General features: G+C 38.0%; 1 protein-coding gene, 1 long non-coding RNA gene and 2 other non-coding genes across 7 annotated transcripts in view; 2 read left to right on the plus strand and 2 right to left on the minus strand.

Annotated features, from left to right (window-relative positions):
- LOC128630884 (uncharacterized) overlaps positions 1-15,092 on the plus strand; it is a 111,659-nt gene that overhangs the window by 68,747 nt on the left and 27,820 nt on the right. The window lies entirely within an intron of this gene.
- Positions 517-15,092, minus strand: part of LOC128630844 (uncharacterized) — a 320,670-nt gene continuing 306,094 nt past the window's right edge. The window contains exons 5-9 of one of the 3 annotated variants that reach the window (XM_053679145.1): positions 7,854-7,916; positions 7,005-7,218; positions 3,407-3,455; positions 2,364-2,510; positions 517-2,240 (exon numbers count right to left, since the gene is read on the minus strand). In XM_053679145.1, the coding sequence (XP_053535120.1) occupies positions 7,055-7,218; positions 7,854-7,916 (227 nt within the window). In that variant the 3' untranslated portion in view covers positions 517-2,240; positions 2,364-2,510; positions 3,407-3,455; positions 7,005-7,054. Of the gene's footprint in view, positions 2,241-2,363; positions 3,456-7,004; positions 7,219-7,853; positions 7,917-15,092 lie in introns of all 3 variants that reach the window. The other 2 variants (XM_053679146.1, XM_053679144.1) reach the window with 2 other exon arrangements.
- trnaw-cca (transfer RNA tryptophan (anticodon CCA)) lies at positions 4,540-4,611 on the minus strand. Its single transcript has one exon. It is a non-coding gene; the product is annotated as a tRNA-Trp (tRNA).
- Positions 5,707-5,779, plus strand: trnak-uuu (transfer RNA lysine (anticodon UUU)). Its single transcript has one exon. It is a non-coding gene; the product is annotated as a tRNA-Lys (tRNA).

The raw sequence follows: 15,092 nt of genomic DNA on the forward strand, positions 1-15,092 counted from the left end.
TTCTTTGTGCTTTATTATCATAAATATACACTTTGTTTAAACTTTTGAGTTTGGACACAAAATGTAAACATTCCTCATGAATCCAGAACATTCATTTGTTTATTATTTAGAAAGTAATAATTAAACAGCTGAATAAAATGATCAGATTAATCACTTGCAACATTTAGGATATGAATTTCTTGTATTGAGAGAGGTTTTTAATTATACACAGATATAAATAGATGTTGTTTATTTGTAGTTTTCATATTTGACTCAGTACATTACACCACATTTATTTAATCAACTATTTATCAAGTTTTTTCAATATTGAACTGAATGATTGTTCAATATCAATAAAAATCTTCAAATAATCTATCAACACCATCAATACATCTCATCAGTAAATAAAAATCTACATTTATCCAGCTGATCTATTGACTGGTTTATTGAAAGTTTTACAGCTTCGGCAGGTAAAGAAGCCGTGGCTTTAATCTGATCTTCTGATTTCTAATGATAATTAAATGACAAAATACAGAATTAAAGAATATCTTTATTTAAATTCAAAATCACGAATCATTTAAAAATATGGACTACAAGTCATTTCTACAAGTGTTCATACAGACAGAAAGACCAGAGATGAAACGGATTTAACAGATACAGGACAATTAGGACAAGGAAAGTGAGAGAACTAGAATTATCATTTTTTTATTATTTTTTTTTTTTTAAAATTACAACTGTGTTCAAGATCACAGCAAAAAGACAGTAGAGGAAACAAAGGGAAAAAATATTTCACATTTCCTGTTTAAATTCAACAGTAAGACATCATGACTTTTTGAAACCGGTCGTTACATTTTTGAGTCAAACGGAGCAGGTAGTGATGAAGAAGCTGCCTCGAAAGATCATTTCTTTTCCTCGAAGAGTAAAAAAAAAAAAAAAAAAACATGAAATCCTAAATGCATGAAAAATAAACTATGTACATTTTATGTCTAATTACAGTGAACCCTACGGAGAGTGAAGCTCACAGAGGCGAAGTGTTCACGCTACAGCAAATTTCACCGGTTGACGCTAAACTCGCTCACTTAGAAGGTGCGTTTCTCTGTCCCGGGATATTCCTAGCACTGTGTGAAAGCTCCTGAGATGTCCAGCATGGAGACGTGTGTGTATGTTGATGTGTACACAGTACCAATGGTCAGGATGTACTGTTGTGTCCGAGTTTCTCGTTCTCCTGAAAAACACACGTGCGCGCACGCACACACATACACACACACACACACACACACACACACACACACACACACACACACACAATGGAATTGTAAAGCAAAACATTGGAATATATATCTTAATCACATCTCATAGTCCTTTTATAGAGTCTGAATCAGTTTGACTGATTCATTTCGAGTTTATTCAGAGTCGAATCACTTTCTAGTGAGAATCAAATACTCATCTCAGTCTAGTTCGTTTGGAAGTGTGCGACTCTCACTAGAAAATTATTAGACTCCGAATCGTCTCGAAACGAATCAAAACCGATTCAGACTGGACAAATGGACTAATAGAAGAGAAAGAGCAACAGGAAAGAGGACAGCCTTCCTGCTGAAAGCAAACCGGATCAGAATCTTACATTAGATTATTTTCTATATTTTTATTTTAAATCAGTTGTGTTGTTTTTCTTCTTTCTGCACTCGATTAAGGAAACACAGCAATGATAAATAAATAAATAAATTTATCTGTCCAGCTTCCTCCTCTTCGTCCCCCAGAATGACGTGTGGGTGACGGATTGACGGATTTAAAAAAAGATGTCTGGGCAAACTGTGACCTCCTAGAGTTAAAAGTGAGCATCCAAGGAAATTTTATGTGTTAACTGCACTACATTCTGCAGTCACAGCACCAGAAAAAATATGTCCATCTACTGTACATGTTAACACACAAAAAAAGCTTTTGAGTATTAGTTACCCTGTCTTACTGTACAAGGCACCTGCAAATAATAAAGCAAGTAAATAAAAGTTCATCTATCATTTCACTTCCACTAATCAGTCTTTTGACCAGTCTAAAAATAAAAAGACTAAAAAGAAACAGACTTAGCAAGAAGAACTGAAGATATGTGGATGATGAAGTCTCAGTTCCACCGCAGCTTCAACAGCCCTGGATCTTCTCCTTTAAAGCTTGGAGAAGGGCACGTCTTTCGGACTCTTCTTTTCCAGGGCTGCCTGCGCTGACTTCATAAGATCCTGTGTCTGCAACATGTTCATGTTCCAAGTAGCCTGGAGACGCAGAGGAGATATCTCAGATTTCGACCGCTCTACTTTGTGTTTGTGGCCATACTGTGTGTGCATGGGTCTACCTTGAGGCTAAAAATGCTTTTCATGTCTTAAGCAGGTTCTTACCATGTAGTCTAGGCTCTCAGTCACACTGTGGTCTCAGGAGTAGAGGAGGTTGATTTTGGTTCCTTGGACAGCGACGCGACTCCGGCCTGCAATCTCACCTGCTATTTCCAGAGCTCCAGCAATCATGGACTATCAGGGAACACACGACTGCAGAGATGAAGAACAGAACACACACTTGCCTTCATTTATACTAAATAATAAAGCTACATGAAAAAAATACATGGTACAACCCAAAGTCACATTCTTCTGTTATCATTCCATATCTTCCATGTGTCAGTCCAGAATTTCACCTTTTTGTGATCACAGAAATTAACGCAAAATCAAGAAACTCCACAATATTCAGAGGAGCTTCCACTTTTTCAAAGTTACTGCAGATTTGGGCCAAAACATGTCATGACACGTCATCACCACAACAGGCCTTCAGCACAGGTTACTCTACTTCCTGAACAAGTGCGGACCCGGATACAAGTTACGTTCACATTCATGGGACAATTCACATTCACAGTTCCATTGTAACTGAACTCGGACCACCTTCTACAGGTAGTCTCGGGTTCGGTACCGCAGTGCACTTCCCAGTCCACATTACGACGGTCACATTACCAACTTTTCATGCAAACTGCTCTGTGTTGGACTAAACATCCAGTGGGAAAGCCCACTAGAAGAGCTACACTGCAGAATTTTTCTGTCTAAAAATGAACAAATTTCAGGTTTTGTAGCTCTTCTTTGATAAATGACAAGATGGTAATATCATAAAATAGTTCATCATAAAACTTTGTATTAAAACCAGACATCTGATGCTCACTGTGGTTTATTTAATCTTCAACAAACTGCAAATGTAAATAATTGTTCAGAGTGTGCCCTGATCAGATCCACAAAAAAAAAAAAACTTAGTAATTCAGTCTCCTGCAGCTAAAAGCCCCAGTAAAAGATAACTCTCTGATGGTTAAAGCTTTGCAGGAAAAGTGACAGCAAACAATATGGATGGAACTTCCCAGAGTTGTGGTGAGTGTATGAGATGATGGTACTTAACACTCCCAACAGACCTGCTTCCACACAAACGCCATGCACTGTCACCACCACGGGCTTTGGGCACTGCAGACACATCAAACACAAAGTTCAGTTTATATACCACAATGTATTACTCTAATAGGTTATTGATTGTACAAATACTACATGCATGTAGAACCCCTACATGCTTTGTGTTTAATTTATGTAAGGAATAAACATACGGTTATAGGAAAACAGTCAACGATCCAATGAAGTGGAGTGACCGTTATCACCCTAAGGTAGAACTGCACATTCTGAAGTGTTTTATTCCCCTTATACCACAGCAAGTTGTCAACAAGCGCATTTCGTTATTAATTAAAGAAGATCATGTCATACACATTAATCTATTTTAAAGGCTGATCGACAGTGGATCTTACAGATGCCGATAACCAAGTCGGGTAGCACCTACTAATAACCGATTACTACTGAATGAAAATATAACACTCAGTGGAAAAGTTAAGTTCACTTTATTACAAAAATAAACAGTACTGACCGTACCATGAAAATGTACTGCACTTTTTCTAATGAAATATATATATATACATATATATATATATAAATATATATATATATATATATATATATATATATTTCATTTATATATTTTTATATATATATATATATATATATATATATATATAAATATATAAATGAAATATATATATATATATATACATATATATATATAAATATATATATATATATATATATATATATATATTTCATTTATATATTTATATATTTATATATATATATATATATATATATATATATATATATATAGCATCAGACTTTTAATCTGAGGGTCCAGGGTTGAAGTCCCTGTTTGGGTGTTGTAGTACCCTCCAGATCCTCTGAGAGGTCCAGTGAAACCATCTAAGGTGCCTCTTTCCAGCATGTTTTTGGTTTGTTCAGCAAGCAAAATGGGCAAACTAAGGGTAAACATTCAGCAGGTTGTCAAGTTACTAATGGTTACTAGGTGAGAGTGTTGCTACCTAAGCTTTGTTACCTTTTAGCATGAAGTTGACAAAGACATGGGTGGTCATCATAGAGATTGGAGTCCATATAACAGCATCCTTATTAGACTGCGCAGAAAATCATGGGTCTGTGTGAAAAAGAGCACACTGAATGACCCCGACGTGATTTGAACACGCAACCTTCTGATCTGGAATCAGACGCGCTACCGTTGCGCCACGAGGTCCAAGCGCAAAAACTACAGCGCACCATGGTGCAATGCATACTTGTTCATCTTTGTGGCGCTCAAGACGCATTGGAACTCGGAGACAGGTGGTGGGCTGTGACTGTTGCGACTAGTGTCTGACATCTGGGCAAGAGCTCTTTCAGAGGACAAGGCACGAGCCCTTTAAAGGGATAACCTGCCAGGTTTCCCTTCCCTGGACATTAAGGGAGATTTTCAAGATCAAATGGTAGATCTCACCCCAGTGCGTGAGAGTGAAGCGTGGACAACTTATACCTGAAGCGCAACTCAGGGACTCAACTGCCTATGCGATAGAACCATGGTTCAGCCTCCTTCTGGGTAACTTCACACATTTACCATTTGTACGAGGCCTTTGTGTCATTATACGTGTCAGACGATGGGCAATCAGTGGCAAAGGTGGCGTAAACCTGCTTTTTGCGAGGCACACAGAGCCAAGATTACACGTCAGTTTGTGGTGTGGAATTAACGTGTTTGTTAGAAATTTTGGTCTCCTTGTGCAGAAAAGCCAAGTTTAATTAAAACTGCTGATGCTATTCTACTTGTTCCTATACCATGACACGAAGGCATTCCTTGAACCAAGACAAGCCTCCAGAGTGAGCCTTACGAATAAGAGTTATGCTGGTAACGATTTCCAAGCGACATGCTGGTCAAAAGTGTGCTAGTTGTAAACAAAAATACGAACAAGGTCGTTAAACAGAAAGCACTGGGGTTAAGTTGATCTCAACTTAGAAACTGGCCAACATAATAGATGGGACCAAAGTTCAACATTCTCTTGGTTAACGTCACCATTTTACAGGTTTCACAAGAACCTTGTCTCTTTGTATGTCTCAGACTGCAGGCAGTCAGTGGGTAAAGAAGTATGAAGGACAGAGCCATGGTTGAACCCTGTTGGTTTGTATCCTTGAATAGTGGTGCTGAGCTGTGTTGATAGTTTGTAGAAAGCCATGAGAACCAGCTGGGGTGGGCCCTTTCCAAGCCAAGGGCTGAGCACCATTTATGTCTGTGAGAACCGTTGAACTAGAGCGTCCACAGGCCTGACCTACAAGCTCGAGGGTAAAGTGCGCTCTCGCGCCTCGTGCCCAGATAGCTCAGTCGGTAGAGCATCAGACTTTTAATCTGAGGGTCCAGGGTTCAAGTCCCTGTTTGGGTGTTGTAGTACCCTCCAGATCCTCTGAGAGGTCCCGTGAAACCATCTAAGGTGCCGCTTTCCAGCATGTTTTGTTCAGCAAGCAAAATGGGCAAACTAAGGGTAAACATTCAGCAGGTTGTCAAGTTACTAATGGTTACTAGGTGAGAGTGTTGCTACCTAAGCTTTATTACCTTTTAGCATGAAGTTGACAAAGACATGGGTGGTCATCATAGAGATTGGAGTCCATATAACAGCATCCTTATTAGACTGCGCAGAAAATCATGGGTCTGTGTGAAAAAGAGCACATTGAATGACCCCGACGTGATTTGAACCTTCTGATCTGAAGTCAGACGCACTTCCGTTGCGCCACGAGGTCCCAGCTCGAAGCCTATAGCGCATCATGGTGCAAGGCATACTTGTTCATCGGCGTGGCGATCAAGACGCATTGGAACTCGGAGACAGGTGGTGGGCTGTGACTGTTGCGACTAGTGTCTGACATCTGGGCAAGAGCTCTTTCAGAGGACAAGGCACGAGCCCTTTAAAGGGATAACCTGCCAGGTTTCCCTTCCCTGGACATTAAGGGAGATTTTCAAGATCAAATGGTAGATCTCACCCCAGTGCATTGAATGACCCCGACGTAATTTGAACACGCAACCTTCTGATCTGGATTCAGACACGCTACCATCTGTCTGTCTGTCTGTCATAAATAAATAAATAAATAAATAAATACAAAACACACACACACACACACTCACTATGAATAAATATTAAAGTAAATAAAAAGATGTACAGTATTTCACAGTGAGAACTCCCCTCACATTTTTGTAAATATTTGATGATATCTTTTCATGTGACAACACTGAAGAAATGACACTTTGCTACAGTGTAAAGTAGTGAGTGTACAGCTTGTGTAACAGTGTAAATTTGCTGTCCCCTCAAAATAACTCAACACACATTAATGTCTAAACCGCTGGCAACAAAAGTGAGTACACCCCCAAGTAAAAATGTCCAAATCGGGCCCAATTAGCCATTTTCCCTCCCCGGTGTCATGTGACTTGTTAGTGTTACAAGGTCTCAGGTGTGAATGGGGAGCAGGTGTGTAAAATTTGGTGTCATCACTCTCACACTCCCTCATACTGGTCACTGGAAGTTCGACATGGCACCTCAAGGCAAAGAACTCTCTGAGGATCTGAAAAAAAAGAATTCTTGCTCTACATAAAAATGGCCTAGGCTTTAAGAAGATTACCAAGACCCTGACACTGAGCTGCAGCACGGTGGCCAAGACCATACAGCGGTTTAACAGGACAGGTTCCACTCAGAACAGGCCTCGCCATGGTCGACCAAAGAAGAAGTTGAGTGCACGTGCTCAGCGTCATATCCAGAGGTTGTCTTTGGGAAATAGTGCTGCCAGCATTGCTGCAAAGGTTGAAGGGGTGGGGGGTCAGCCTGGGCTTTGGACACTGCAGACACAAACACAAAATCAAGTTTATATACGACAATGTATTACTCGAATAGGTTATTGATTGTGCAGATACTATATGCATGTAGAACCCCTACATGCTTTGCGTTTAATATGTATTATGTAAGGAATAAACATGCGGTTAAACGAGCTTCATTTTGGTAAAATTCAAACATTCAACATTCAAAGATGGGGGGGGGGTGGCTACAGAAATCATTTGTTGCCTCAGCTGGTAAATACAGTAGCAAATGTACCAGGTCATAAATTGGCTAACGTATTGGAGAGACAATCCAAAGTGTTCAAAGAAGAGTTGGGTCCACTACTGGAGAGAGAGCTCCAGAAGCTGGTGGAAGACAAGATCATTGAACCAATGCAGTTTGCAGAGTGGGCAGCTCCCATTGTTCCAGTCAGAAAACTGATGGTTCTACCCCAATTTGTAGGGATTATAAATTCGCAGCAAATCCAGCTCTAGTGTGGAGCAGTATCCAATTCCCAAGGTAGAAGATTTATTTGCTCAGTCGGCAGGAGGAAAGAATTTCCCAACTGGACATGACCCATGCGCATCAGAAGATAATACTGTACAAAAATTCCAATAAGTACGTTACAATCAACATGCACAAGGGATTATGTACTTACAACAGGCCACCATTTGGAGTTGCTTCAAGTCCAGCGATCTTCCAGCACACAATAGAAGGGATTCTGCAAGACATCACACGCGTCACAGTTTATCTGGATTGCATTCTAGTCTCAGGGGCTAATGAACATCTGCAGAACTTGGATGAGGTACTAAGTAGGATAGAAAAGAGTGGACTGAGGCAAAGAAGGAGCAAGTGCGAGTCCTTGGGAGAAGTAGAGATATTTTTAGGTCACAAAATTAATGCCATAGGATTACAGTCGAAAGACAGGTCCTATATTATGTTTGAGACAGCTGGCATTGTAGCCGTGAAATCAGCTAACATTATGCTCCATGTAATGTTTGCGATATCCAGTTATTTGTTAAACGCTAACGCATTGCAATGTTATAAACTACCTCCTAATGGACCACCATGCATCTCCATTCAGCCCGTGTCCTGTCAGCTAAATGTAGCCTCATGTCACTCATAATTATTCACATGTTCATGCTTTTAATAAATCTTTTTATCCTGACACCGTATCAGTGAATTTAAACTAATGCCTGCATTCAGAGTATAAGGGGTGTGTGTGCGTTCAGGAGTGCACCTTAGCACTTATTAGTCATGGGCAGACAGTGTTTGAACTAAAATCAATCTCTCTCTCTCTCTCTCTCTCTCTCTCTCTCAGTATCAGCCAGAGGAGGATGCCCTCCAGGAGTTTTGAATTTTATAGTTTTTTTTTTTTTTTAATTCTCTGGGTTTTTAAAAAAAAATAAAAAAATCACACCATGGTACTGAGCATGTGTACTTTTGGTGGTATCGGTACCAACGACTAGATTTTTGGTATCATGACATCCCTAATATGTAAGGAAATAGGATGAACTCTGCATACAGGGAAGCTTAGTTTTATGGGGGACTCGCGTAGTGGTTCCACCTCCGCGGCGTGCGGCTCTTCTAAGACATCTACACGAAACCCATCCGGGAATTACCAGGATGAAAGGCCTGGTGCGTAGCTATATGTGGTTGCCACACTTGGATGCAGAGGTGGAAGCATTGGTCAAATCGTGTGCAGTCTGTCAGGAAAACAGAAACGCTCCGGCAAACGCGCCACTGCATGCGTGAGAGATACCAGAGCAACCATGGAGAAGGATTCACATTGATTACGGTGCACCGTGGATGGGTAGAATGTTCTTGATCGTGGTAGAAGCATTCTCAAAATGGATAGAGGCTTATCTGTTAATCAAGTCTACATCCACAGTTACCATTCAGTGCTTAAGACAAACCTTTAGCCAACACAGGATACCAGAAGTAGTGATGTCAGACCATAGCAGTTTTTTTGTTTTTTTTACCAGTGCTGAATTCCAAGAGTTTATGGAAAGAAACGGAATTAAACACAAGCACAGCACCCTACCATGCATCTTCCAGTGGTCTGGCTGAAAGGGCCGTTCAAACATTCAAAACCCTGATGAAAAGAGTGCTGGAGAGTCCATTGAAAAAGCTAGCCAGAGTGCTGTTCAGTTACCGAACGACGCCACAGTCGACCACTGGCAAATCAGCCGCTAATCAGCTGTGTGGAAGGAAACTGGTCTACACAGGGTCTCATTGAGATACAAATAATTGAGAAAAATGGTACCATGACCAACATGCAAAGGAAGGATATCTTGTGGTGGGTGACCCAGTGTATACTAGGAACTTCAGCTCTGGACCTACTTTTATTCCAGGAACAGTTCAGAAAAAGACTGGTCCTGTATGGTGCACAGTAGCATTGGGAAGTGGGCAAGTAGTGCACTGACATATTGACCAGGTGAGAGATGGGCACAATGCAACATCCGTAGCACCAGAGTTGTAAGACACTTCACAGCCAGATGTTGCCATTCCAGCGCATTCTACAAAAGACTCAGGTTCTTCATTCTCTGAGGAAAGTCACAAACAAAAACTGGGAGGAACTTCTGAAGTGGCTGTGTCAGAAACTTTCCTTGGGATGGAAAACCCCGAGTTGAGAAGGTCTACACGTACTAAATCTCCAAGCTATCTGAAAGATTATAATTAGTGTAGTGGTGAGTTCCCCAAACGCAGGGCAAGAATGAACCCAGGAACTGAACTGAATCTCAAGAGAAAGTGGGGCATGCAATAAGACAATGGCCCAAAAGAAATAATGGTTAAAGAACAATAAAGTTATTGGTTTGAATGGCCAAAACTGATGTCCAAGCCCATGTGCAGGACTAATCAACAGTTACTGGAAATGATTAGTTGCAGTTATTGCTGCACAAGGGGGTCAGATCAGATACTGAAGGCAAAAGGTTCACATACTTTTGCCACTCCCAGATATGTAATATTGGATTATTTTCTGCAATAAATAAATGACCAAGTATAACATGTCACGTTTGTTTAAATTGGTTCTCTTTGAGTAGTTTTAGGACTTGTCTGAAAATCTTGTTATTTATGTAGAAATATAGAAAACTCTAAAGGGTTCACAAACTTTCAAGCACCACTGTAGCTGTGATGTGCAGCAAAAGGTTGTTGAGCTTCACAAAATGGGAAGTGTCTATAAGAAAATAGCACAAGCATCGAAAATGCTCATTTTCATCATCAGGGCAATAATTAAGAAGTTCCAGTCAACCGGAAATGTTATGAATCAACCTGGAATTGGACGCGTGTCTATATCGTCTCAACACACTGAAGAGGACGGTTCGAGTGGACAAAACATCTCCAAGGATCACAGCTGGAGAATTGCAGGAGTTAGTTGTGTCTTGGGGTCAGAAAGTCTCCAAAACTACAATATGAAGTCACCTACATCACCACAAGTTGTTGGAAGGGTTTCAAGAAAAAAGCCTCTACTCTCATCCAAAAACACACTCAGGTGTCTTCAGTTGGCCAGACACTACTGGAACTTCAAATGGGATCGGGTTCTATGGTCAGATGAAACCAGAATAGAGCTTTTTGGTAATAAACACCAGAGGTGGTTTTGAAGCACACAGATAGGTAGCCATATGGAAAAGTACCTCATGCCCACGGTTAAATATGGTGGTGGATCTTTAATGTTTTGGGAATGTTTTTCTGCCAGAGGACCTGGACATATCGTTAGGATACATGGATATTAAATAAAAACCTGACTGCCTCTGCCAGAAAGATTAAAGTGTGCCGTGGTTGGATCTTCCAGCAGGACAGTGATCCAAAACATACATCAAAATCAACGCAAAAACGGTTCAAGTCTAAAATTCTAATATGCAGTAATTCTAAATTCTAATTCTAAATTAGAATTAGAATTCTAATTCTAATTCTAAATTCTAATATGCAGTATTCTAATATCTATCCATGTCCTTGTATAAGTTTTAATTATAGGATTAACGTGTTACAGTGAGAGCATTCATTTAAACCTGCAATTTGGCATGTAGCCAGAACTACTTTCAGTAAGTAGTCATTTATTCCATGTAAATTTACATGTCAGAATTACACAATTTATACAATTAAAAATGTCCTTGCCAATCAGATAAAGATCTGCAGTAACATATTTTACCTACATTTTCTGCAATAAGTTTGTTTAAATGTTGCTGAGTCATACTTCAGTAAAATAAAGTGTACAATACTAAATGAGCAATACTACAGTGAACTTATGAGTGACTATTTAAGCATTAATTAATGTCATTTAAAATATTTCACAATATATTTATTAAGTCTTAAAGTGCTTTATAATTATGTATATTACATAAAGAACAGTTTTACTGGAATGTTGTAATGCCTCATTAGAGTTGTAAATATATACAAATATTTGTTACCAAATTGCAAAGCCTTATATTCAGCAAGCTTTTTAAAATGTTAATAAAATTCTATAATAAACTCTTACTCATTTAGGCCGATATTTTTATATAAATTATTTTTTTAAATATTTCACCTAGGGTTGTTGTTGACCAAGGAGTTACCGATGTGAATCTCAGCACCATTTATCCATTCTGAACAGCGGTCCTCTCTGTTAGTGACGATTACACTGCTAATATCATACACCGCCAACAATCCACCCTCCACCATGGGTTATACTGAGGATTTGTAGCAGTGCATGAGTTGAAATTCATGTTAGATGCTCTGTTGTCATCGATAGCAAAGTAAGCAGGATAATTGTTAGTGTAAAGAAGATTGTATTGTTATTCCTCCTAAGGCCACATCGACTGGAGGGGAGAAGAGAACATATTTATTCATTCATTTATCTTACACAAAATTTTATTTTCATTAATAGTTTACACACAGACACACACACACACACACATGCACACGCACGCACGCACACACACACACACACACACACACACACACACACACACAGACAGTCGGGACCAAAAGTCTGAGAGCACTAGTGGAAAATGTTTCTATTTTGCATTTTTTTATTATTTAATTTTAGAATTTTCATTCGAAATTGTATTATTGACTACAACTTCAGTAAAAAAAGAAAAAAAAAAGTAGAACCTTTAAAATATTTACAAGAGATTCAGAGTTTCTTAATGTTTACAGTTGCAGAATTTAAAAAAAAAAATATCCAAAATATTAAACATTTACTTTCTTTGTTTTAAATATTAAAAAATTCTAAAACCTATTTATTTCAAAATGTAAAAGAGAAAAAAAATCCAGATTTTCAATGTGATCTCAGACATGTGTGTGTGTGTGTGTGTGTGTGTGTGTGTGTGTGTGTGTCTCTGTGTGTGTGTGTGTGTGTGTGTGTGTGTGTGTGTGTGCGTGCGTGTGTGTATTTCTGTATTCTACTATAGAATCGACTGCAATGAGAAAATGCATATCCCTGCGCAAAAAATATATACATTATAGGAACATTTGATAGGTTGTGTTTTTAATCTATAAAAGGTATTTTGCCTTTTTAAATGATGACAATTTACAAGTGATATTAAATCAATCATAGTGTACTGTAAAACGAGATTTTTTAAAATACTTGAAATTAGTTTGATACTTGAAATCAGAGTTTCAAGTAAAAGAAAAAGCATGGGCCTCTGTGAATTCTCCATTTCCTGCTTAACTAGAAAGATACCAACTTTAGACAATTTACAAGAGCGCTCAAGGATTAAAAAGAAAATAGCCAATTGAGGAAGCAATGTACCATTCACCACTTAATAATCAGACTTTAACTGTGCACATCAAATTATATGAAGAGCATCATATAACAAATATATCATTCATTGTGCCAAAATAAAGGCACAGTTTAGAGAGATTTCTTACCTCCTTCGACATAGATCAGAAAGTCCTCTCTTTGACCCTTTAAACTCTGACCTGTCCACTTGGTGTATGACTAAATGATTATTTAGTTTCTTTAAAAGGCAAATGCACTTTGTGTTCTTCAAATGCAAATAAGTTTGACTCAAATGACAGTCTACAGCAAAGTTTAAAAAAAACATGAAGCAAAAAGCTTCCATTTACATTTTATACATACATAAATATATACATATATAATATAGGTATAGGTTTTATCCAGTGAGATAATTGATTTATGAATCAATCAATGTCTGATTCAAAAAAACTGTTGTACAAATGTGTGAGGCAAAAGCAAAAAATGTCAGGCTAAAACTGATGTGACGGATCATCCAGCGTTCCCTTTAGTCATCTGATGATACATTTATTATAGATTCTCCTTCAAACATTGTTTAATTGACTTTCAGAGTTAAGAGGTTTTCATTTTTGGCAATGAGACACAGAATCATTACTGTGACAAAACATTAATAACTTCTCCATTTGAACTGTTAAAATGTGCAGATTCATTGTATTTCAATATGAAACTGTTCTCAAAAAATATTAGACACCAGGATAATATTCATTAATAATAGCACCTAATATTCATTAGTATTGAATTTATTAAAACACTGTGCTATTCTATCACACACCTTTGAATCATGTTAATCATGTAAATTTAAATACTATAGTTATAGTACCTGTCAGTGCCAACATCCCCACAAGATTTCATAATGTAATGGGTTTACATTAATACTACATGAATTGATCACGCTCACTTTATATAATTCAATCTTGTAATTAGAAACTTGTGTAAATTAAGCTTAGCATAAGCAGTGTAATCGTGTTTTGATGAGAAATTTAATATTTCTTTGTAAACTATAAATAATATTTTTTCTCAAATCTAGTCTACCGCATGTTCCATGTTTTGTTGAAACTTTGTAATTGTAAAGCAACATTGGTTATGAGTAAGGAGCTATATAAATTACACATATCATTATTATTATTATTGTTATTGTTATTATTAATAATAATAATATTTATTTATAATTTATAATTAAACATATATTATATTATATTTATAGTTATTTATAATAATTAATAATAATAATAATAATAATAATAATAATAATAATAATAATAATGTATTTATTTATTTATTTATTATATATTTTAACTGTTGAAACATATGTAATTAAATGGTGACTTCGATGGTGTTAACACTGTATACAGTGCCTTGAATCCAGTTTCAGGTGTTTTGGAGTTCTTAAAAATAGTATTTTGAATACATTTTGCATTAGGCTACTCAAAGCAGCTGGAGTGCCGATCTTATTTGCTTTTGCAGGATGTGTTTGAAAAAGAACTTAACTAATTTGTGTGGCAGCTGTGCAATGCATAAAATCATGCAGATACAGGTAAGTATTTCAGTAAGCTTCAGTTAATATTCACACAAACATCAGAATCTCAGTGATCTCAGTGATGATGGTATGAATGTTGGTGCCAGACGAGCTGGTTTGAGAATTTTAGAGGCTGATCTGGGATTTTCACAGACAGCAATCTCTTGAGTTTACACAGAATGGTGGAGAAAAACAAACACCTTGTTGATGACAGAGGACAGAGGAGAATGGACAGACTGGTTCGAGCTGACAGAAAGGCTATGGTAATGATAATTCTTTACAAGTGTGGGGAGCAGATAACCCTCTTGCAACATACAATACGTCTAACCAAATGAGGTGGATAAGTTACAACCATATTAGGTTCCACTCCTGTCTGTGAGCCAAGAACAGGAACCTGAGGCTAGAGTGGGTGTGGACTCACTGGAACTGGACAGTTGAAGCATGGAAAAACATTGCCTGATTTTGATGAATCTTGATTTCTGTTGTGACATGTAGATGATAGGGTCAGACACTGGCATCAGCAGCATGAACCTGCCTTGTGTCAACAGTCCAGACTGCTGCTGGTGGTATAACGGTGTGTAGAATGTTTTCTTTCTATTATGTGATCCTATGTGAACCTTTGCTTTCGGCATATGGTGTGAACC

The sequence above is a fragment of the Ictalurus punctatus genome, unplaced genomic scaffold (assembly GCF_001660625.3).
Source record: "Ictalurus punctatus breed USDA103 unplaced genomic scaffold, Coco_2.0 Super-Scaffold_100068, whole genome shotgun sequence".
Classification (NCBI taxonomy): Eukaryota; Metazoa; Chordata; class Actinopteri; order Siluriformes; family Ictaluridae; genus Ictalurus; species Ictalurus punctatus.